Source organism: Halichoerus grypus, chromosome 4 (assembly GCF_964656455.1).
Source record: "Halichoerus grypus chromosome 4, mHalGry1.hap1.1, whole genome shotgun sequence".
NCBI lineage: Eukaryota > Metazoa > Chordata > Mammalia > Carnivora > Phocidae > Halichoerus > Halichoerus grypus.
In genome coordinates, this window is record NC_135715.1 from 161,935,643 (window position 1) to 161,960,461 (window position 24,819).

The 24,819-nt window shown below is 35.5% G+C and overlaps 1 protein-coding gene across 2 annotated transcripts in view; it reads left to right on the forward strand.

Moving 5' to 3' along the window:
- NBEAL1 (neurobeachin like 1) overlaps positions 1–24,819 on the forward strand; it is a 179,444-nt gene that overhangs the window by 9,945 nt on the left and 144,680 nt on the right. For both annotated transcript variants that reach the window (XM_036073916.2, XM_078071206.1), the window contains exons 2-4: positions 13,175–13,266; positions 17,526–17,687; positions 24,544–24,625. In XM_036073916.2, the coding sequence (XP_035929809.2) occupies positions 13,175–13,266; positions 17,526–17,687; positions 24,544–24,625 (336 nt within the window). The remainder of the gene's footprint in view (positions 1–13,174; positions 13,267–17,525; positions 17,688–24,543; positions 24,626–24,819) is intronic.

Below are 24,819 nucleotides of genomic sequence, written 5' to 3' on the forward strand. Positions count from 1 at the left end.
TCTCTGGTTTCATTTTGTTTCATTTTTTCTTCCCTTCCCCTATGATCCTCTGTTTTGTTTCTTAAATTCTGCATATCCGTGAGATCATATGATAATTTAGGTCTTTCTCTGATTGACTTATTTTGCTTAGCATAATACCCTCTAGTTCCATCCACATTGCAAATGGCAAGATTTCATTTTTTTTTTTTTGATGGCTGCTAATATTCCATTTTGTGTGTGGGGGTGTGTATATATATTTATTTATATATATACACACACCCCCCCACACACACCTCACATCTTCTTTATCCATTCATCTGTCAGCGGACATATGGGCTCTTTCCATAGTTTGGCTATTGTGGACATTGCTGCTATAAACATTGGGGTGTAGGTGCCCCTTTGGATCACTGTATCTTTAGGGTAAATACCTAGTAGTGCAATTGCTGGGACGTAGGGTAGCTCTATTTTCAACTTTTTGAGGAACCTCCATACTGTTTTCCAGAGTGGCTGCACCAGTTTGCATTCCCACCAATAGTGTAGGAGTGTTCTCCTTTCTCCGCATCCTTGCCAACATCTGTCATTTCCTGATCTGTTAATTTTAGCCGTTCTGACTGGTGTGAGGAGGTATCTCATTGTGGTTTTGATTTGTATTTCCCTGATGCTGAGTGATGTTGAGCACTTTTTCATGTGACTGTTGGCCATTTGGATGTCTTCTTTGCGGAAATGTCTGTTCATGTCTTCTGCCCATTTTTTGATTGGATTATTTGTTCTTTGGGTGTTTCAACATTTTCTTTTAATTTATAGTCTTGTGACTTAAATTCAGGCTTATAGGGTTGTCTACTCACATTGAACCAAAGCATTAATTGATCCATACTTCTCTCACAAAATTTCACAACAATTTGCCTCTGTAAAAAAATGTAGTTTTGTTTGATATATTTAACTGTTAAATTATTTTTTGTGACATTAAACATTTGCATAGTAGGAAAGAATGGTACTATTTTAATTCATGATATCATTGTGAGGTGAATTTATACTTTTTTATTGAATAATTTTGACTTAGGATTTTTGTTAAAATACAAAATTTAAATAGCTTTATATATAAAATTTCAATTTTCTAGTGAATGAATTTCATTTTAGGGATAAAATATATAAATTTTCTAATTTAGATTTATATTCTTAGAAAAGTAGTAGTGTTTTATGTTAGGATTGAAATTTTTAAAATTTAAGATACAATTTATAGAAATACAGACATGCTGAAAGTAAAAATTTCATTTTTCAGTGATTTTCAGTTAACGTACTCTATCGATGTGATTGAAAAGTCTATAAATTAATTACATTTACTACTACAAATCATTAAGATATTAAATTTGAAAAACTTCAACCTGACATGAAACTTCAACTTTAAGCTTTTAAGCTCCATTTAAAAAGTATCAGTGTTATATTTAGTTAATACATGCACAGTGGTGGGCTTTTCTTAAAAGAATTCACTGTAGGTAGGAGTGCCTGACTGGCTCATTCGGAACAGCATGCAACTCTAGATCTCAGGGTCTTGAGTTTGAGCTCTGTGTTGGGTGTAGAGATTACTAAAAAAAAAAAAACTTAAAAAATAAAATCTTATAAAAGAATTCAGGGACGCCTGGGTGGCTCAGTCCGTTAAGCGTCTGCCCTCGGTTCAGGTCATGATCCCAGGGTCCTGGGATTGAGCCCCTCATTGGGCTCCTTGCTCAGCGGGGAGTCTGCTTCTCCCTCTCCCGCTCCCCCTGCTTGGGTTCTCTCTCTGGCAAATAAATAAATAAAATCTTAAAAAAAAAATTCGGGCGCCTGGGTGGCTCAGTCGTTATGCATCTGCCTTCAGCTCAGGTCATGAACCCAGGGTCCTGGGATCGAGCCCCGCTTTGGGCTCCCTGCTCCGCGGGAAGCCTGCTTCTCCCTCTCCTGCTCCCCCTGCTTGTGTTCCCGCTCTCACTGTGTCTCTCTCTGTCAAATAAATAAATAAAATCTTTTTTTTGAATAAATCTTAAAAATAAAATTCACTGTAGTCCAATTAACTAGTTATTGGGTATCTGCTGTATACAGATGTTATTTACTATCATTTTATCTCTTGAATTGTGTATTTTCCTCTTTCTTTTTAAAAATTTTTTAAAATAAACTTCATTTTTTAGAGCAGTTTTAGATTCATAGCAAAATTGAACTGAAAGTACAGAGAGTTCCTTTGTATTTCCTGTCCCTACATATGTACAGCCTTTCCTGCTATTAGCATCCCATACCGCAGTGGTATGTTTGATCACTTGACTGATTTCCCAAAAACACCTGAGCCAGACATTTCTTTACCTTTCCACCATGTGTGAAACTCCAAGGTAAACACAAAATTAATGAGCAAGTCATGTTTTACCTAACATTTGAACATTTCAGATGTTGGCTTTTTCAAGTCTTGCTAAGTTTAACTGTGAATTTTCTATACTATGTTGATCAAACCTGGAACTTAGTTATCTGAATGACGAGTTTTTTATTGTAATTTAAGAAATACCTAAAGTAAAATATGAAATCTGCTCTCTAGGGATTAGTGTATTCTAAGCCTATTTTTTATGTAGACCTCTATATGAATATTGCTTTTTCATCTATGTTAAGATGACTTCCAAACCTTTCAAGATGTGACAGGCTTTTCATCAAAATTTTGTCTCTTTTATCTGTTTGACTGACTTCATCTATGGGCATGCTTTTCCAACTAGAGTCAGTTTCCCATTTAGATTGTAGGCTTAGATGTGAGACCTTAGGGAAGATGAATGAAGTCATCAGGGATTGATTAAAGAGATAGCTTTGTTCAAGGTTTTAAAGAATGGATTGTAGTTTAAGAGCCACAGAATATGTTCCAGGCACATAGAAATCCTGACCAAAAGTACAAAGGAAAAGTGACCTTAATTTAGACTTTCTGTTTGGTAATAAATTAGGCTAGGTTGTTGGACCAACCTTTCTGAAAATTAGAATTCTGAATAAAATTTAAGAAATATCTTGATATCATTGAGAAGCTGGCAAGATGATGGTAAGGCTTTATGAGGCTAAATCTTAGTGGAAACAGGAATTTAGGTAGATGGAGAATGGAAGCTACTTTTTCTGGTGAACTTGAGCTTTTGTTTTCATGGTCTTGTGGATGGAAGGAGGAAGTCAAAGCTAAGGGACTAATCAGAGTGAGAAGTCTTAATAGATTTTCTCTTATGATCCCCAGAGGTGTACACCTGTGGGGTAAAGATCAACTGGGAACAGACCCACCTCATCTTTCATCTTTACTTGGGGACTCCAAGGGAAAATGGCTTTGTGTTAAGCAGAGCCAAAAGGTGAAAAGTTCCTGAGAGGATGGTACCACCAGTTGATTCTTTCATAAATTTGCAAATCAATTTTACCTTTCGTTGTAGGGAAAGTCCAGAAAGACCCAGGTCATGCAGACTAGTCTGGTGCTTGGTACAAGCAAATGCAATCCTTCTGGAAGAAGAAACTTCAGATACCAAGTATTTTTTCAAATTGCAGCTTAATACTTTAATTCATGATGTATGAATCAACCATACCAGACTTTCATTGCCTTGGAATTTCTTTCATCTTTTCCAAGCGATTTGATAGGTTCTCTTGTCTTTATTTGCACTGATTGGCATTGGTAGGTAATTCTTTTGCATGTATTTCAGTTTTCCTCTTTTGAGGGTCTCCCATTGTCAGTTTTGTAAAGCACTTAGCTGTTGCCTTGCCATAAAACATAAAATCATGATTATTTCTACAGTAACAAATAGTTGTGTCATTAATGTCAAATTATACCCTACTGCTCTGTTTTCATGTCTTTTTTGTGTACACAATAACTTCATTTTATTGCCTAATCATCGTATAATTTTTCGAACATTTTGAACAGCGATTAAACTCAACATGTGGTAGTACTTTGTGCATAAATCTAGTGAAAGGATATCAATATGAAACAGCTGTTACCAGGTTTGCACAGGCATTGACAGATAGAATAGGTCTTAACAGCAGCCTCTCTGAGAGCAATTGTAAGATGCATTTTGATTTCAAAGATACCAAAATTTAAAAAACAAAACAAGTTAGAAACAGAGAAATATGATATAAAAAGTGAACTAGCAGTTTTAAAAAAGAAATAGAATATCTAGAAATAGGGGGAAAACCCAATAATGATATTTAAAAACCAATAAATGTGGTTGATAGGAGTTTAGACAGCAGAAGAGAATTAGAGAATTGGAAGGGAGATAAGTCCTTTTTACAATATAAGCTAGGAGTCAAAGAAATGGAAAATATGGAAGGAAGGTTAAGAGATATGAAGGCTAGTGTGAAAAGGCTTAATACATGTTTAATTGGACTCTGAAAAGGACAGGAAAGGAAGAATGAAACAAATGTAATATTTGAAGAGATTACAGGTGAGAGTGTTCCAAGATTAATGAAAGTCCACTGAATTTCAAGCAGAATAAGTAAAACTAATTCCATACCAAGTTACATTGTAGTGAAATTGTAGTGGTTTTGCAGAAAATCAAAGAGAAAGAAAAATCTTAAAAGCTGCAGAGGAAAAAAGATTATCTTCAAAGGGATGACAGATTAATAGCTGATTTTTCAGTAATAACGACAGAAGGGAAAAGGTTGACATCTTTAAAGAAAAGACTTACCTATCTATTATTTCCAACCAAATGAAATTTTTTCCAAGAGTAAAGTGAAATAAAGCCATGTTCAGCAAAACAAAACAGTTCAATTCACCAGGAAAATATAACAATTTTAAATTTGTGTATACCTCATAGTCTCAAAATAAACACAGAGAAATGAACATATGACAATTTTAAGGGTTTTTTTCTATCTAACTTGCCTTAGTAGTTTAAAAAAAATGTCAATAATTGATAGAATGAATAGACAAAAAGGTCAGTAAAGATACAGAAGACTCAAACAATAGAATTGACAAACTTGATGTTAGGGATTTATGTAGAATACTATATTCAACATACAGTCCTTTGAAAGCACACATTTACAAAAATGATATAACAGCAAATTTCAACAAATTTCTAATGATCAAAATAATAGATTATGTTTAACAATGACAATGAAGGAAGAAATCAATAGCAAAAAGATTAAAAATGAATGTTTGGAGGCCATGAAATACCCTTTTAAATAAACCTTTGATTAAAGAACAAGTAATAAAAATTAGAATTCTGAGGGGCATTGTGTGGCTCAGTCAATTAAGTGTCCGACTCTTGATTTTGGCTCAGGTTATGATCTCATGGTTGTGAGATGGAGCCCGGAGTCAGGCTCCGCGCTGGGCATGGAGCCTGCTCTCCCTCTCCCTCTGTCCCTCCTCCACCTCTCTCTCTGAAATAAATAAGTAGATAAATAAATTAATAAATACATTAATTAATCAATTAGAATTTGGGGGGACCTGAATGATAAAAGTACTGCAATTTTAGAACTTGATGGGAAGTGGCTACACATTACTTAGGAAAATTTATCACTCTAAATACTTAATGTTTAGGGGCGCCTGGGTGGCTCAGTTGGTTAAGCATCTGTCTTTGGCTCAGGTCATGGTCCCACGGTCCTGGAATCAAGTCCTGCATCGGGCTTCTTGCTCAGCGGGAATCCTGCTTCTTCCTCTGCCTGCTGTTCCCCCTGCTCGTGCTCTCTCTGTCAAATAAATAAATAAAACCTTAAAAAAATAAATAAATATGTTTAAAAAAAGGCTAAAAATTAGTGAACTAGATAGACATTTGTGGTCACCAGCCTTTAAGATCCTCACATCCTGGGTGCCTGGGTGGCTCAGTTGGTTAAGCGACTGCCTTCAGCTCAGGTCATGATCCTGGAGTCCCGGGATCGAGTCCCGCATCAGGCTCCCTGCTCAGCAGGGAGTCTGCTTCTCCCTCTGACCCTCCCCCCTCTCATGCTCTCTCTCTGTCTCATTCTTTCTCTCTCAAATAAATAAAATCTTTAAAAAAAAAAAAGATCTTCACATCCTGGTATTCATACCCTTTTACAGTCCTCTCCTACATTGTACCAGGGTTCTTTTGTGACCATAGAATTTGGCAGAAGCGATGGTATATCATTTCCGAAATTAGAAAAGACACTCTTGTTTTCATCTCGGTTACTCCTTTTTTTCTTGGATCATTGATTTGGTGAAGCGAGCTGCTATGTTGTATGCAGCCCAGTGGAGAGCCCCATGTTATGAAGAACTGAAGCCTTGCCAGCCACCAACCACATGAGTGAGGTTGAAAGTAGTTCTTCCAGCCCAGTCAAGCTTTGCTATGACTGCAGCCCTACTTGACATCTTCACTATGATGAAGGCTCAGAAATTCTGAGCTGGTTTTGAATTCATCACCCAAAAAACTGATAAAATATTTGTTGTTTAAGCTTCTATATTTAATTTATTTAATTTGTTATACAGAAATAGATCATTAATATGCCATCCATTTCAAGAAGACAAGAATAAACCCAAAGAAAGTATAGTGAGGGAAAATAAAGTTTTTTTTAATGTGAAAATTCTCAAATTTATTGTTTTTTTTTCAGTTGTTGCCGGAAATACACATATATAAGAAGGCTGATGTGTATTGAGTATATTTAATTTTAATAAAGCATTATATAACATCTTGGGATGAATGGCATGAATATCTGGATATAATCTTAATTAGGACTGTGGAAGTGAGATTGAGAGTATGTTAATAGTGGTTTCTTTTGCAAATATTTCTAGTAGTCATGGTGACATAAGAAAATTGTAAGGTTTATTGCAAAAATTACTCATAAAATACTGGTTGTAGAAAATGATCAGTAGCTTTAACATCACAAAAGAGATAACTCGATATGTACCTTCTGAAGGACATGTTAGCAACACCTATTAAGTATTTTTTTGCCAAAAAAACCCCAGAAGAACCTAATTTTGATAGTCTCTAGATCTACTAATTAATTAGAAATATAGAGGACTGAGGAACATGTTAAATGACATAAGAACATGCAGTCAGCAAAATCCTGATGTGAGAAATACTACCTTATAAATGATCCAGTGTCTTCAACAAATAAATTAGGACAAAAAAAATAAAATTAATAGAAACCTATGGGTTTAAATAGACCTAAAAAATACATCAACCAAATGCAACTTGTGGACTTTATTGGGTCCTAATCTTATCACACAGTTAAAAAAGAAGGGCATTTGAACACTGACCGATTTTAAGGAACTAATTTTTTCAGATGTGATAATACTGTCATATTTTTAAAAGATACCTTTTGGGGATATGTATTGAAATATTTGTGGATGAAAGGATATATCTGGGTTTGCTTCAAAATAATATAGTTGAAGATGGGGATACAGGTGAAAGAATATTGGTCATGCATGATTTGGTAGTTGTTAAAGCTGAGTCATTCTATTCTCATTCTCTCTACTTCTAAGTATGTTTGAAATTGTTCAGTAACATGCTTTTGGAAAGAGCACAAATTAATAAACATAATGGAAAAGATCAACCAAATAAAAAGTTGTTTCTTTGATAAAAACTAATGGAATTGAGTCAGGAAGATAAGGTTTGTGATTATATACGTTTTGAAAATTTCACCTTAGAAACACCACTTCCAGTGCCATTCACAAGGCATATTTCATCTTCAAGATAATATATTGTTAAAAATCTCATTTAACCTAACTAGTGCTTCTCAAACTTGATTAAACACAGCCATCCTTCTTTTTCTTCTTTTTTTCTCTAACTTCACATCATACTTGTCATCCAAGTAAACAATGTCCCTAAGTACTTGCTCAGGAAATGCTGACTTCTCCAGGTTTATCTATTTATTTAATGGGACCAAATATTGTACATCTTTGAAAATATCTTGCTATTTTCTGTCTGGAATTCCCCTCTTAACCTCCTCTGTCCTTGAATGTATCTGCTTATGATCTGTGAAAACTTTTAAGTGCCTCTGCTCTTCAGTTATTTCTGATTTTGACAGTAACTCACTTTTTATTCTTTTTTTTTTTTTTTTTAAGATTTTATTTTTAAGGAATCTCTACCCCCAACCTGGGGCTTGAACTCACAACCCCAAGATCAAGAGTTGCATACTCTACCGACTGAGCCAGCTAGGCTTCCCCCTTTTTATTATTTCTATACTTTTTACAACTGCTTTACTTCTTATGTTGTTGTGCATTTATTTGTTTATGCCTCTCTTCTATTGAACAGTGAGCACTTTGAGGATGAGATTATAGGGTTTTTGTTTTTTTTTTAGGTAAAATTGACTTAAGATTACGTTTTAGTTGTTGTCATAGCTGTAGAGTCTAGTACTGTTCTTGATTGTTATGTGGTTGGTATGTACTTATTAAATGTTTTTTGAGGTAGCTAGGTTCTGTCAGAAAAACCTGAGGGCTGACTTGAGAGATGAATTACCATTAATAATTATGTTTCCATTGAGGGGAGATTTATCTTCTTTTGGTAGGAATTAGAAACTATATTATGAATATAATGGACTTAAATGAACTTTTATAAATGCAACTCATATGTAAGTTGGGAACTGCCCAATATTGGTTGAAATATGTATATGTATTTAAAAATTTATAGTTTTAAAACTTGAAGGACTGTTACATCCTAAATATTGCATGGAGGAAGTAAGGTGTTCCCCTATTCTTACCTGTAACCGCACCCCTTAAGAACTACGTGAAATTATATGGATCTCTTAATTCCATTACCCACTAATGCCTCCCACCAGGGGAATGGGTGTTAAGAGAAGGTAAAAGCCTTCTGTGCATTAATGTAATTTAAATATTCACATTTGGCTAGTGGTCACTGTATTGGGCAGTGTTTAAACTTCATCCTGTGGTAATGGGGGCCATTGAGGGTATTTGAACAGGAGGGAAGAAATGATTAGATTAAAATTTAACAAATTCCATTAGTAGCTGTATATAGGGAGGATAAATTGAAGCTATAAAGACCAGTAGAGAACTATATAACAGTTCAAATGAAAGACTATTTTAAACAATGGCACATGATTGGATGAATATTTGATTTTGTAATTATTTCATAAGTGCTTATTTTATTACATTGAATCATGACCAACTTGATGGCAGAGTCTATATCTTAATGGTAACCAACGTGTTTTGAGTAATTGCTAAATGACAGGCATTGTTGAATGTCTTACGTATGTTATCTCATTTCGTGCTCTCAACACCCTATGAGGTAGGAAATAATATAGATGAAGAACAAATTGGAGAAATCAAGTAACATGGCCAAAGTTACACAGATAGTAAATGCAAAGAGATTTAAAAAGAAGAGAATACAATTAAAATCATATGTCAAGGGGGATCATGAAATATTTAAATATGTTTGTTGCATAGATTATTCCTGTTTTATGGGAGTTTCCTAATTTTGGCACATAGTAGGTTATAAAAATAAAATTAATTCTTGAGCATATCCTCTGTGCTAGGAATTATTCTAAGCCCTTGACATATATTAGATTATTTAATTTTTATAACGGCCATGTAAGAAAGGTACTATCATTATATTCATTTTTATAGAGGAAAAGACTGATAGCAAAGATAGGATGACTTGTTCAAGAAAGTGGCAAAGCAAGTATTAGAGTCCACGTAATTTGGCCCCAGTGCTCCTGCAGTACGTAATACATTTATGTGTTATGTTAATAAATAGTGTACAAATGGAAAAATAGATCATACTGTGGTGTTTCAGTATACCAAACTCTTAACCGTGAAAGTGACTAAACTTGAGATTTAATTAATATGGTTTCTGGGTACGTGGAGATCTTTCTTTTTATGGTTTTTGGCAGTAAAGTGTAGATTCTCTAAGAATTTTGTCAGGCTGTGTAGAATGTGGTTGTTTTGTGTATTAAATTGTATACGGCCTTGAGTTTACTGACCCTGATAACTCTTTTTCCTCTATTTGCTCACTAGAGCTGTGCTTATAGTTCAAAGACAGTATAGTGTAGTAGAAGGACCACAGTTGGATTCATATATCTTGCATTTTAATCCCAGCACTATCAATAACTAACTGTGTGACTGGACAAGTTATATATTCTAGAACATCCCTTTTCTAACCTACAAAATGGGGAAATGAAACCTCTGGATAGATGTAAGGAGTAAATAGAATGATACATATTATTTAAAAATGCTTGCTGTAGTACTTAGCACATGGCATATGCTCAAAAAACTGCAACTACTTTACTTCTTACTAAATGAAACATTTCCAGATTTAAGTACCATTTCTTTCCTTATAGTTGGTCAGCTTCCTAGGAGAACTTGTACCTGCCAACCACTTGGTACCCTGACCTTTAGACTTTGAACCAGATACTGTAGAGTTCCTAAATAAACTATGAGGAGAAATGCATTAATTCTTTATGGTGTTATGAGACTGTTTTGTGGCTTTATTAAAAGCAAAAATGATAAGGAAAACTCCAGCTACTTGTATTTCTGGATTCCTATTCTGAGTGGATAAATGAGTAAATGAATACATGAATAATGTGCTAGTTGGAAATGAAAATAGCAAGTAATGGAACCCTTGAGAAAATTTCTCACGTGAGAAATCTTTTTCTGAAATATTTCCATCTTATTTCTCAGTGATGATGTAGATAGTGGCAATTTACAATCTGATTTTGGAACAGTATATTAATAGAAAAAACAAATACACAAAAGGTCAGCAGTCTCTGTACATTCTGGGAACATTCTTTTAGCAATTCTGATTTGTAGTGTAATGCTTTTATTTTAGGGAAATAAATTACTTGAGTTCCCTTTATCCAAGTGCAGTGCCTAACCAGTAATATTTAATGACTAAGTAAAACTTCTGAGTGTTGTTGAAATTGACTTCAGTAAAGAACGGTCAAGGAGAGGAAGGAAATAAATTCGAGCATCATTTTTAACGATGCAGTTTATATTTAAAAAGACATTTCTGAGGAATCATTTCAAATAAACTTTGAGATACGACTTATAGACCATAAAATGCACACATTTTAAGTGTCAAATTTCATGTTTTGATACAGGTAAACATTTGTGTAACTGCTATATAATAAAACAGAAAATTTCCATCACCGAGGAAAATTTCTTTTGTGTCCCTTTGTAGTCAGTCCTCTGAAAAACAGCCAGTAATCTAATTTCCGTCACCGTAGCCTGCTCCAGAACTTTGTATAAATGAAACCATACAGTGTATACACTTTAATGTCTGGCGTTTCCTGCTCAGTTACGTTTTTAGAATTTCTGCTTGTCGTCGTATCAACAGTCCATTCAGTGTTACTCCTGGATAGTATTCCATTGTGTGAGTATACCACGATTTCTTTGTCAGTGAACAGGTTGATGGAATTTTGTGTTGTTTCCAGCTTTTGCCTATTAAAAATAAATCTTCTATGAACATCTTTGTACATTTTTGTAGTTCTGTGTTTTTCCCTCTTTCAAGGAAGGGCCATGTTCTGTGTCTATGTTTAACATTAAAAGAAACTACCAAACTATTTTCCAAATGATTATACCATTTTATACTCCCACCAGAAGTGTGAGTTCTAGTTGCTCCACATCTTCTCCAACACTTGGAATGGTCAAGGTTTTTAGTTTTGGCCATTCTCGTGAGTGTGTAATGGGTGTTCCATTTGATTTTTATTTGCTTTTCTCTGGATAGCTAATGATGTTGAGCATGCTTTCACACACTGGTCATTCCTGAATCCCCTTTTGTGAGGTGTTTGCCCTTTGCCCATTTTTAAATTGAGTTGTTGTCCTTTTGGTATTGATTTTTAGGAGTGCTTTATATGTTTTTGGTGTAAGTTCTTTGTCAAATATATGTATTAAGAATATTTTCAGCTGGTATATGGCGTGCCTTTTCATTTTCTTATTGGTGTCTTTTGGTGGGTAGATTTTTTTTTTTTTTAAGATTTTATTTATTTATTCGACAGACAGATAGCGAGAGCAGGAACACAAGCAGGGGGAGTGGGAGAGGGAGAAGCAGGCTTCCCGAGGAGCAGGGAGCCCGATGCGGGGCTCGATCCCAGGACCCTGGGATCATGACCTGAGCCGAAGGCAGACGCTTAACGACTGAGCCACCCAGGCGCCCCGATGTTTTTAATTTTGATTAAGACTTACTATTATTTTTTTTGGCTTTTGATTTTTGTGTGCTCCCAAGAAATTTTTGTCTACCCCAAGGTTGCAAAGGTATGTCTCCTATAAAGGTGTATTATATCTCCTATAGTTTCTTCTAGAAGTGTTTAATTTTAGCTTTTATGTTTAGGTTAATGATCTATATCTGATTTTATTTTATTTATGCATCTTGTATTTTTCACTAATTCATTAAACAAATATTTATTGAGCACCTGCTCAGTCTCAAGCACTGTTTAGGCACTTGGTATCCATTAGTAAACAAAAAGAAGTCACTTGTGGTAAGCCCTTAGAAAGGCCTTAAACTTGTGAAGTCTATATTCTAGGGGAAATGACAGACAATAAATTAATAACTAAGTAAATGACATGGTATGATAGATGGTGAGAAAGCACCACGGGTGGGAAGACAGAATGGGGTCAGGTAAAGGATAGTAAGAAGATCAGCAGTTTTAAGAAAGGGTGGTAAAAGTAGGCTTTTTTGAGAATGTTGTTTAAAGAATGACTTGAAGAGGATGAGGGAGTTAGCCATTCATCTATAGAGTCTTCTGGGTAGAGAAAACAGCTATTGAAAGGAGTTAAGGTGGGAAAGGTGGGAGTACGTCTGGCATGTCCCAGTAACAGCCAGGATGCCAGGGTAGTAGAGGCTAAGGTCAGAGAGAGAGGGGAGGGCAAATTGTTTAGAATCTTATAGGACATTGTTAAGACTGTAGCTCTTTGTGTGAGTGACATGGGAAGCCACTTGAGGGTTCACTGTACTTAATAGACATTATTATTTTTTAAAGATTTTATTTATTTATTTCAGAGTGAGCGAGAGAGAGAGCTTGAGTGGGGAAGTGGGGAGGGACTGAGGGAGAGGTAGAAGCCGACTCCCCGCTGGGCAGGGAGCCTGATGCGGGGCTACATCCCAGGACCCTGAGATCATGACCTGAGCCAAAGGCAGATGCTTAACCTACTGAGCCACCCAGGTGCCCCTATACTTAATAGACATTTTAAAATAGCACATATGTTTTCATGAATATCACTTAAGAGATTTCATATTATTGCTTCATATCTGCTTATAGGAATGAAAGCATGTTTTTTGTTTTTTTCTGATAGGTATACTTAATATTGGTTTTCTTATTTCAGAAAGATCCAGATTACCTGAAGCTCTGGTTGGACAGTTTTGTTTCTAGCTATGAACAGTTCTTAGATGTTGACTTTGAAAAGTTGCCTACCAGGTATGTATAAACTTCTTATCCTTAGATGAGTTTGTTAATTTGAGACACAAAGACTTCATTGATGACCTGTTACAAGGATGGCAGTTATGTGACATACATGGTATTCCTGCATAACCCTGCTCTCATGGCAGACTTCGTTAATTGATCACAGCAGGCTTTCCTGCTAATATGAAATTTGACTTCTAGAAGTAGAGAGGACTACCTTGGTGAACTACTAGCAACTGGGTGTCCTGCAACACACTTCATTTCTAACACTAACTACCTGGAGGTAGTGACAGATCCAAAAGATGAAGGGCAAAGTCCTCAACAAGACTGCCCTCACTTCAGACACCAGTTGCAAGTCTTGGGAGCCTCCCTCATCTCTGACCAACCAGATATAAATTTGGAAGTTTTCATGACTCCCTTTGGCTCAGTAATTAGTTAGACTCACAGAACTCACTGAAAACACTATACTTAAAATTATGGTTTTATTATAGAGTAGGGCCTTCGAAAACATCTTGGAGGAGGTGAAGTATTCAGATTTTTCAAAGCTAGATTTAAAAATCATAAAATGGGAGGAAAATTCAAATTTTGTGGAAAAGTACAAGTAGAAGTATAAATCTTATCTGCCATTGCTCTGCCTACTACCATTTAACATTCACAGTTCCCAGGCCCACTTCCCAGAAAAAGTTTTTTACTTTTTTCTCAAGCCATCTTGAAGACGTCGTAGTTGTTACTTGGATAAGAGAGGTTAGGCTGGGGTAAAAAGCTGGAGAAGTGAGGAGACACCAGACACTTTTAGCCACAATAGGAACTCCATTTATAGAGATACTATGAGGTGGAAGGGGAGAAATGGGTGGTGGTTGATGATGAGAAAGAGTATCTAGAGAATTAAAAATCTTCAAGGAGGGAAGTGTTTGCAGTTTGCGGATGGAGGTAGGCAGTAAGAGGGTGGGCGTGGGTGAATTGAGTCTGGAGAATCAGAACCCAGATCATGAAATGCCATGCATGCATAGCTAATGGACTTTGATTTTTTGTTACAGAAGATGCGAGGCTCTACTAAAGAATTTTCTGCATGAGAGTGTCATGATGAAGTTTGTTTTTTAAAAGTCCCTCTGGTAGCATTAGGAGGTTAAACTGGAAACGGTTGAGACTGAAGGCAAGAAGCGCAGTTAAGAGGCAATTTTAATAATTCAGAGAAGAAATCATCAGAGCTTTGGACCAAGGCATTGAACTTAAGATGTGCTTTAATGCTCAGAAAGCACTAGTACTTCATTATTTATAAGTACAGTCTTAGAATTCTTCATTAGATGATTTGTAACAGGTTTATAAAGGTTGAAAAGTATTAAATCTTGAACTCAAAACAAGATTACATATTATTGATGTCTACTCATAAGAGAGTATTCTTTTGGTTTGTGCTTCGAAGTGCTTTTATTTTAATAATTTGCAGCTCACTTTAAATCATGAGCCTAAGGATTTTATGGAGTCAGGATTTGGGCCTTTGAATACTTGGAATATTGAAATGAAGTCTTCTAAAGTTTGTAAGGTGCACTTGTTATACATGTCTCCTTTTTTGGGAGGTCATTTCCTAAAACATTATGTAGACTTTTATTGCCACTATATTTAAAATAAGATGAAGAATGCCAGAACATTGCTTTATTCATGATTTAGCTGGTTTATTTAAAACTTTATTTCATATCTGACAGAAAACTAAACCATGAATTTAGATCTTACTAATAGAGAACTTTCAGTTTTTCAAGTGAATATGATGTGCAAGATGTATAAAACTAGTCTGTTCACCTTAAAGATAAGAAACTCACAGATAATCCTCATTTAAGTTAAACTGACTTGATAGAACTTTTATTTATTTATTTTTTAAAGATTTTATTTATTCATTTGAGACACAGAGATACAGAGAGAGGGAGAGCATGAGCAGGGGGAGAGGCAGAAGGAGAGAGAGAAGAGGCTCCCGCTGAGCCAGGAGCCTGATGTGGGGCTCGATCCCAGGACTCTGGGATCATGACCTGAGCCGAAGGCAGACGCTCAACCATCTGAGCCACCCAGGCGCCTCTTGACAGAACTTTTAAGTTAGAGAATTCCTAATGCAAGCAAAGAATGCTTTTACCAGAATTTAAAGCCTTGGAATTTAAGCTGGACTTCTCTTCCTGTGTTAGATGGAGACAACAGTAGGCAGCTGTTTAATGTAGACATTCAGTAGCCAAACAGAGAAGTGAAACAGATTTCTGGGGATTGGGAAATTTCAGCAAAAGGAGCTTAGAATTTGGGGGCAGTAAAGTTCTAATGATGGGAAAATGCTTCCAAATTCTTAAATCCTCATCGCATTAGGAACATGGCCAAAACTTTCTCAACTTTATCTACAAGTCATGTTCTAATCAAACCCCAATTTTATAACGAGCATAAGTACAATAGATTTCTCTTTTGTAAGCTAATTTTTTTCTGTCTAGTAAAATTTTTAAAAATGCAAATAGAGAATGGGACAACTAAGGAAAAAGGGAACTAATCCTTTATAACTAGGATTGAATATTGAGAAATCTAATGTTTCTTTCTTGTTGACTTACGATTTTGGAAAAGTGAATAGGAATAGTTTAGCTTAGTCTTGAAAATCAGTTATATTTAAATTTAAATCTTTATTATTTTGAAGGTACTGTGGTTTTTCTCATCACCTCTTTTTAGCTCTTTAGCAGGGAAAAAAGTATATATAAAAATGAGAGTTTTTCTGGTACCATCTATAAAAGAGAAGGAAAGAATACAAATTACAAGGGAAGTGGTGCCCGGACTAAAATGAAACATGCATTTTTGTGACATGGTTATAGAATTCCGCAGCCTTAGTAATGTGCTTTGTGATTTCTGTGTAATTGAAGTTAGGTGCTTATTTTATTATAATGTTGTGGGATGGTTCAGGAAGAGGCTAAAAATATTTATCATATATATTTATATGACTACTGGTAATGTGCTTGAAATTTTTCTGTCTACAGTGAATGAAATAGCTTTAAACTCAGTGTAAAAATAATAGTAAATCATATTAAGCGTTATCTGAAGAAGACACGATTTAAAGTATGATTGTCATTTAATCATAGTTGCTCTTCATGGTGCTTCTTTGTGATTGGGTATTTTTCTTAAAAGAAATAGGAAAATTAGTATTCAGTGATTTCATGAAAAGATTTGTAGGCTTTAGTGATAGTTTATTTATTTATTTTTTAAGATTTTATTTATTTATTTGACAGAGAGAGACACAGCGAGAGAGGGAACACAAGCAGGGGGAGTGGGAGAGGGAGAAGCAGGCCTCCCACCGAGCAGGGAGCCCGATGCGGGGCTCGATCCCAGGACCCTGGGATCGTGACCCATGTCGAAGGCAGATGCTCAAAGACTGAGCTACCCAGGTGTCCCTAGCGATAGTATATTTAAAACATATTACATTTTTATAGTTCTTTACATATTTCATAGTTAAAAATGCACATTGACTTTTTGGTTTCAGAACCCTATGAAATAGGGCAGAAATTACAATTTTATAGAATAGGGCACTTCACAGATTAAATGGTGTACTTCATGGTACAGAGGTGGAACTTAATACACAGATCTTCTCACTTTGATTCTGGGGGATCTCTCCTAAGAGAGAGTAGCCAGTCACATCTGGTGTTGGCTTTTGTCTTTGAAGAACCAGATGGTCTTCTTACCCAGAAACCGGTTGTCATAAAATACTGATGTATTACTTTAAAAAAATTTATTAATGTTCATGCTTAGGGTTCTCCATTTACCTATTTATCCTTCTCCTTTCCTTTTGCTGGTTATCTTATCTCCCTCTTCTGACCACATGGGTTTGGGGAGCCTATAGGTAGGTGAATATTGTTTATTTAGTAAAGCAGTTGACAGATATTAAACTAGTTATAGGTACTCCATTTTTATATGCTAGTTATTGTTCCTTTAGAAATGGTATACATGCATATATACACACGTTTTATTTCTAAGTAGCAGGTGAACTAATTCTGAATATTTTCTTTGAAAATAGCACAATTGAAGATATTAAATAGATTCTCTAACTCTCCCTCTTTTCAGTAAGCCTCTTCTGAAGTAAGACTAACTACTGTGTTATACTAATCTTCTAAAGTGTCATAGTGATCATCTGGTGGTGCCTTGCAGAGAAGGCACAGAGCATCTGGAATAAAAGAGTTTCTTTAGGATTTGAGGTGAAAATGCAGTTCCTTTAAAGTGCCAAAGATTTTCTTCATACTTAATCACCCTTCTTATTTTCCCCCTGATAGGGTAGATGATGTGCCTCCAGGAATATCTCTGCTTCCTGATAATATTCTGCAGGTTCTAAGGATCCAGCTACTACAGTGTGTTCAGAAAATGGCAGATGGGTTAGAGGAACAACAGCAAGCTTTGTCAATTTTGCTTGTCAAGTTCTTCATTATTCTTTGCAGGTATCTGGTACAAACAAATAAACTAGTTATCTGTTTTAAAAAATTATCAAAATAACAATGCATTTATTTATTATTAATGGTGTTTGTTGTTCATATGGAGCTTTAAAGATTGAGTGCACCTTTTTTTTTTTAAAGAGTTTATTTTTATTTGAGAGAGGGAGAGAAAAAGAGGGAGCACGAGCAGGGAGAAGGGCAGAGGGAGAGGGAGAAGCAAACTCCCTGCTGACGGCAGAGCCTGACTCAGGACTCGATCCCAGGACCCTGAGATCATGACCTAAGCCAAAGGCAGACGTTTAACTGACTGAGCCCCTCAGGCGCCCCTTGAGTGCGCCTTTTATGAAAGCCTTGTGATTTGTTATTATATTGGAAAGCTTTTTATTTATTTATTTTATGTTTTACTTCTTTATTTAAAGTAGGCTCGATGCTCAATGTCGGGCTTGAACTCATGGCCCTGAGGTAAGAGTCTCATGCTCCACCGACTGAGCCAGCCAGGCACCCCTACTGGAAAGCCTTTTAGTTACCAGACTTAGTTATAGAGAGATTCAGCCAAGATTTAAAAAAAAAAAAATTACTGTAAAGACAGTGACTAACGTTTTTACCTAACCAAGAATTTGTTTTACCAGTATTTTCTGTGTGGTCCTCACCTGTAAACACATACACATTTTTACTACTGTGCATTATCATTTGTGAAATATATTTTTCTAACCTTTCATTTTATAATTTTGCCAAAGAAATTATAATTATTCTACAGCTTATATTTCCAGGTTTATAGATGATTAGGTCTGTGGTACTTAAATTTCGGTGTGCATAAGTATTAACTGGGAAGCTTAATAGGAATACAGAGCTTGAGCCTTATGAAAATTCTGACTCTAAAGAGCTCAGGCATTCTAATTCTTCATGAATTCCACATTAACCTGCATATACAAATTTAAGAACTGTTGGGTTAGGGGCACTTTATGCCTCTTTAAAATCTATCTTCTTTTTGGAAGCCATTTCCTATAATATATACTATTTGTTCTATAAATATTTTAGAATTAATTAATAGACAAACAGGGACTTAATTTACTGTGCATTTATTTACCTTTCACTTAATTGCTCATTGTATTTGATTGCAGGAATCATGGAAAGATTGAGCAGTAATTGCTAAAATGTTTCTACCCTATTTTAGGCTCTCCCAGAACTGTAGATATTTTTTTGATTTTGTGTTCTTAATCATCCTTAAAATTCAGAAAAATAATACAAGAATTAAAAGGTTGAGGGAAAAAGGGTTTATTTATGCAATAAAACATGAGTTGGTCTGTTGATCTGTTATATTTTGTCTTGTTAACTACTTAGTACAATTTTACAGAAATCAGAAATCCTATAGATAAATAACCGTTTTAAATCTAGTTATGTTTAGGGGCTCCTGGGTAGCTCAGTCGATTAAGCGTCTGCCTTCAGCTCAGGTCATGATCCCAGGGTCCTGGGATTGAGTCCCACATCGGGCTCCCTGCTCAGCGGGGAGTCTGCTTTCCCCGCTCCCTCTGCCCCTCCCACCACTCGTGCTCTCGCTCTCTTGCTCAAATAAATAAAATCTTTAAAAAAATAAATCCAGTATGTTTAGCTGTTTTTAAAATTTATTTATTTGTTTATCTTAGAAACAGAAAAAGAGTGCATGGGTGTGTACATGCAATTGCGGGGAGGGGTAGAGGGAGAGAGAGAGAGAATCCCAAGCAGACTCCAAGCTGAACACAGATCCTGACACAGGGCTTGATCTCATGACCTTGAGACCATGACCTCAGTTAGTTGGGCTTCCAACTAACTGAGCCACCCAGGAGCCCCTAGCTCTTGATCATTATAGGCAAGCACTGGAATGTTCCAACACATCTTTTGGTTGAATTTTTTTTTTTTTAACTAGGAGATAATCTCTGATGATTAATTTAATGTTTATTTTATTTTAAATTTAATGTTTAATAGCTGCCAGTCACAGAACATGTTTCTATTTCCAGAGACCTCACTTTTTAAAAAACTTCCTTAAAAAATTTCTAATAGGTTTTATGTTGTATAGCAGTTTCATTTTATATAAAAATTTGGAAAAACTACAGAGTTTCTACATGCTCTTTCTCCTTCCTCCACAGTTCTCCTATTATTAACATCTTGCATTAGGTTGGTACCTTTGTTACAATTGATGAACACGTACTGATATATCATTAACTAAGTCTGTAGAGTACATTAGAGTTTACTGTCTTGTACAGTTGTATGAGTTTTGACAAATGCATACTGTCATGTATCCACCATTATAGTATCTTACAGAATAATTTCATCACCCTAAAAATGCCCTGTGCTCCATCTATTCATTTCTCTCGTGTCATGCCCAACCTCTGACAACCACTGATTTTTTTATTGTATTTATAGTGTTGCTTTTCCCAGAATGTCATATATGTGAAACCATACAGTATGTACTGTTTTCAGACTGACTTCTTTCACTTGGAAGAACCATGTCTTTATGTGGTTTGATAGTGCATATCTTTTTATCACTGAATAATAATACTCAGTTTATGAATGTGCCACAGTATGTGTCTTCATTTACCTAATGAAGGACATCTTGGTTACTTCTAGTTTTTGACAGTTACCAATATGGCTGCTATAAACATTTGTGTAGATTTTTGCATGGACATAAGTTTTCAGCTTGTTTGGGTATCACTCTGTCAGCACCTCCTCCCTTTCTCTGAGGCAGCACAATCGGATTTATTCTCCCAGTCCCTGTTCTGTTCCTTGGAGCCTACAAGGGGAGGTCTTCATGCCCTGTTGCTACTTCTCTAGGGAATGTGGGTATAAACCCAGGGTTGGGGGCCTCTCTCCTCACCCGCTCCCACCCAGTATCTTAGCCCCCTGCCCTCTAGCACAGCTTCTTTCTGCTCTTCTTTCATCTTTACCTGAGAAGCCATGTCCCTCGTGCTGTCTCTCACCTGTCCTACCTGTGCCCTGCCCTCCAGCTTGTATTTAAGTCCCTGGCATGCCCCCCACTCCCAGGTTCCCCTCTGTCATGTCATGCATTTTGCAAGGAAAAGCAACTTGGTAAAAGATGGAAAGGACAAAAAATAAATTTCCACTGGCCCTTAGGTGAGTGAAGGGTTTAGGCAAGGAAAAAAAATAAATAGAAAAATAATTCTCTTATGAACATGAATGTATAGATATGTCTGGTGAAGGTGAGGACACCTCAGTTCTTTAGGCTACATATCCAAAAGTGGACTTGCTGGATCATATGATAACTGGAATCTTAAATTTTTGAGGAATTGCCATACTGTTTTTCATAGCAGTGGCTGCAACATTTTACATTCCCATCAGCAGTGCTTAGATGTTCCAGTTACTCCACATCCTTGCAAACACATGTTGTTTTCTGTTTGTTTGGGGTTTTTTGTTTTTTGTTTTTGTTTTGTTTTGTTTTGTTTGGAAGGGGAAGGACAAAGAGAGAGGAAGAGAGAGAATCTTAAGCAGGCTCCATGCCCAGCGTGGAGCCTGACATGGGGCTTGATCTCATGACCTGAGCCAAAATCAAGAATTGGACACTTAACCAACTAAGCCATCCAGGCACCCTGGGTTTTTTTTGTTTTTGTTTTTTTATAGTATCATCCTAATGGGTGTGAGGGGGTACTTCATTATAATTTTGATTTGCATTTCTCTAGGATTTTTGATGTTGAGCATCTTTTCATGTGCTTATTGGCCATTCATATAGTAGTTCTTTGGAGAAATGTCTATTCAAGTCTTTTGCCTGTTTTTGAATTGGGTTGATTTTTTTGGTTGTTGAGATTTAGGAACTCTCTTTATATTCTGAATATTAATCCCTTGTCAGATACATGATTTGCAAATATTTTCTCCCATTTTGTGAGTTGCCTTTTTACTCTAGTGATAGTGTCTTTTGATGCACAAAATTTTTAAATTTTCATGAAATCCAATTTGTCTATTTTTACTTTTGTTACCTATACCTTGGTATCATATCCAAGAAATCAAATCCAATGTCATGAAGCTCTTGTACTTTATTTTCTTCTAGGAGTTTTATTATTCTAGATCTTATATTTAGTTTCTTGATCCATTTGAGTTAATATTTGTATATGGTGTAAGGGTCCAGTTTCATTCTTTTGCATGTGGATATCCAGTTTTCCCAACATCACTTTTTGAAAAGACTTTCCTTTCCCCATCGGTTGGTGTCGGGACCCTTGTCAAAAGCATACATATGAAGATTTATTTCTGGTCTATTTTATCCCATTTGTCTATATGTCTGTCTTTATGCCAACATCACTGTTTGATTATTGACGCTTTGCACTAAGAAATAAAATCAGAAAATGTGAGTATTCCAGTTTGGTCTTCTTTTTCAAAATTGTTTTGGCTATTTGGGGTTCCTTGGGATTCCATATGAATTTTAGGATGGGTTTTTCCGTTTCTGCAGAAAACATTGAGATTTTGATAAGGATTGCATTGAATCTCTAGATTGCTTTGGGTAGTTTTGATATTTTAACGGTAAGATGTCCTTTGTGAACGTCACATGTGTTTATGTCTTTTGAAATGACTTGCAGCAATTTTGTTTTGTTTTGTTTTCATTTTATAAGGCTTTCTCTTCCTTGGTTAAATTAATTCCTAAGTATTTTATTCTTAATGCTACTGTAAATGGAATTGTCTTCATGATAATTCTTTCTCATTATTTATTGTTTATGTATAGGAATGCACTTGATTCTGTGTGCTGATTTTTTTTATCCTAATGCTTTGCTGAATTCATTTATTAATTCTTATGGTTTGTGTTTAATGTCTAGATCTAGATTTGCAAACAGATAAATTTTACCTCCTCTTTTCCAATTTAGATGCTTTTTCTTACCTACTTGCTTTGGTTAGAACTTCCAGTACTATATTGAATAGAAGCAGTAAAAGTAACCATCTTTGCCTTGTTCCTGTTCTTAGAAAAAAAGCTTTCGGTCTTTCACTATAGAATACGATGTCTCCTGTAGAATTTTTATATATGGCTTTTTATTATGTTGTAGTACTTTCATCCATGACCCTTTAAGTTCCCTGAAAGTTCCTTCAGCCAGAGAGCAAGGGGCTTGCAACAGTGGGGTGAGGTGCACTAACAATGGCTCCCACCTCTTTGTCTTCATTTCTTTGATCAGAAGCACAAATTCCTGATATTTGAAGAACAGGGTCCTTTTTGCCCACCCTGGTTCCTTTAACTTGTTAACAAGCGATTCTGGGAAGATGTGCAGAGCTGCCCACTACATGGGTGGTTGCTACTATGCTAATAATAGCTGAAATTTACCAAAATTATCCAACATTAACTGCAGTTTACTGTCCCATGTCTTCCCCTGGAAGTTGCCAGCATTCAGCACACTTCAGAGTTCCAGAATAAGTTATATCCAGCACAGTTGTTTTCTAGGTGTGGAGACATATGCCTAAGTGCTTCCTATTCTGCCATCTTCCTAGAATCCTCCATAGGGTCTTTGAATTTTACCTCTCCTTTACTTTTTCTTTTCTCAAAGAAGTCATGCCAGTCTGACTTCTTATATTAAGAACTGTTAATTCTTTTTTTTTTTTGAACTAGTCAAGTTTGTTTTTTATATTATTTAAAAAAATTTTTAATTAACATATAATGCATTATTTGTTTCAGGGGTATAGGGCTGTTAATTCTGTTATTTTTTGGGTTCTTTTAGCATTTGCTGTATTTTATTTTATTTTATTTTTTAATTTAAATTCAATTAATTAACATATAGCGTATTACTAGTTTCAGAGGTAGAGTTCAGTGATTCATCACTCTTATATAACACCCAGTGCTCATTACATCACTTGCCCTCCTTAATGTCCATCACCCAGTTACCCCATCTCCCACCCCATCCCCTCCAGGAACCCTCAGCTTGTTTCTTCTAATTAAGAGTCTCTTATGGTTTGTCTCCCTCTCTGATTTTGTCTTGTTTTTCCCTCCCTTCCCCTATGATCCTCTGTTTTGTTTCTTAAATTCCACATATGAGTGAGATCATTTGTTAATTGTCTTTCTCTGATTGACTTATTTCGCTTAGCTTAACACCCTCTAGTTCCATCCATGTCGTTGCAAATGGGCATCTGCTGTATTTTAGATAAATAGTTTTTTTCAGTGTCACAGCGTCTCAGAAGAGAAAATTAATAGATTGTTTTATTATGTTAAGAAAAAGATAGGTGATATTAGATACAGGAAGTGTTAGCATTATGTGTCCTGCCTTGTCTTACAAAAATGGGATAAAAATGAGGACCATATTTTAATTAAACATCACTTACTGACCCACTCACTGCTCTAAACAGCACATATACTGTGCCCTCATGGAGAATGTACAGGTGCTGGCTTTTCTATCAAGGCCTTTCAGTATAGTTGAGAAACACGTCTAGATAAGGGAACTGTAATTTCAAAGAGCAAAGTGAAAACTCTAAAAGTGTACATGTGTTTTAATGGCAACAGTATGTAGAAAAACCAAAGTAAGAATCTGCATACGAAAATAAAAACAAACCTGAGAAGAAATAATCCAAAATGTAAATAGTTGTGAACGGTTGGGTTGTAAGAATATTTTTGATTTTTGTTTCTCTTTTGTTTCTACTTTGTGATATTTTTCACTTTTTCTGTAATAAATAATTGCTAACCAGCATGTATTTCTTAAACATTCTGCTTAGAGTAGCTAAATGGTGGTTGAGGTGTGTTTCACATTCTTAGTGGAAAAACAGTTATATAACCATATTGATTTTAAGGCTTAATGAATGTCATTTATATTTCCTTTGCTAATATGTATTTTCAGAATTCGACCTGAATAAATGAGCATACATTTTTGTCACTGTTCATAAGTAATAAATATTCTTTTTTTCCTCACAGAAATCTATCTAATGTGGAAGAAATTGGGACTTGCTCATATATTAATCATGTCATCACTATGACAACACTTTATATTCAGCAAGTAGGTGAATTAATATATTCCTTTTGTTGCTTTACTGAGAGTAACTAGGTTTTACTTTTTTAAATATTATAGTAAAGTTAAATGTTTTTAGAGGATGTAATAATCGAGAAGTGAATTAAAATTTCCATTAGGTACTATATAGTTCAGACATCTTAAACGTGTTATCTAAAAATAGAAAAGCAATTATTAATATA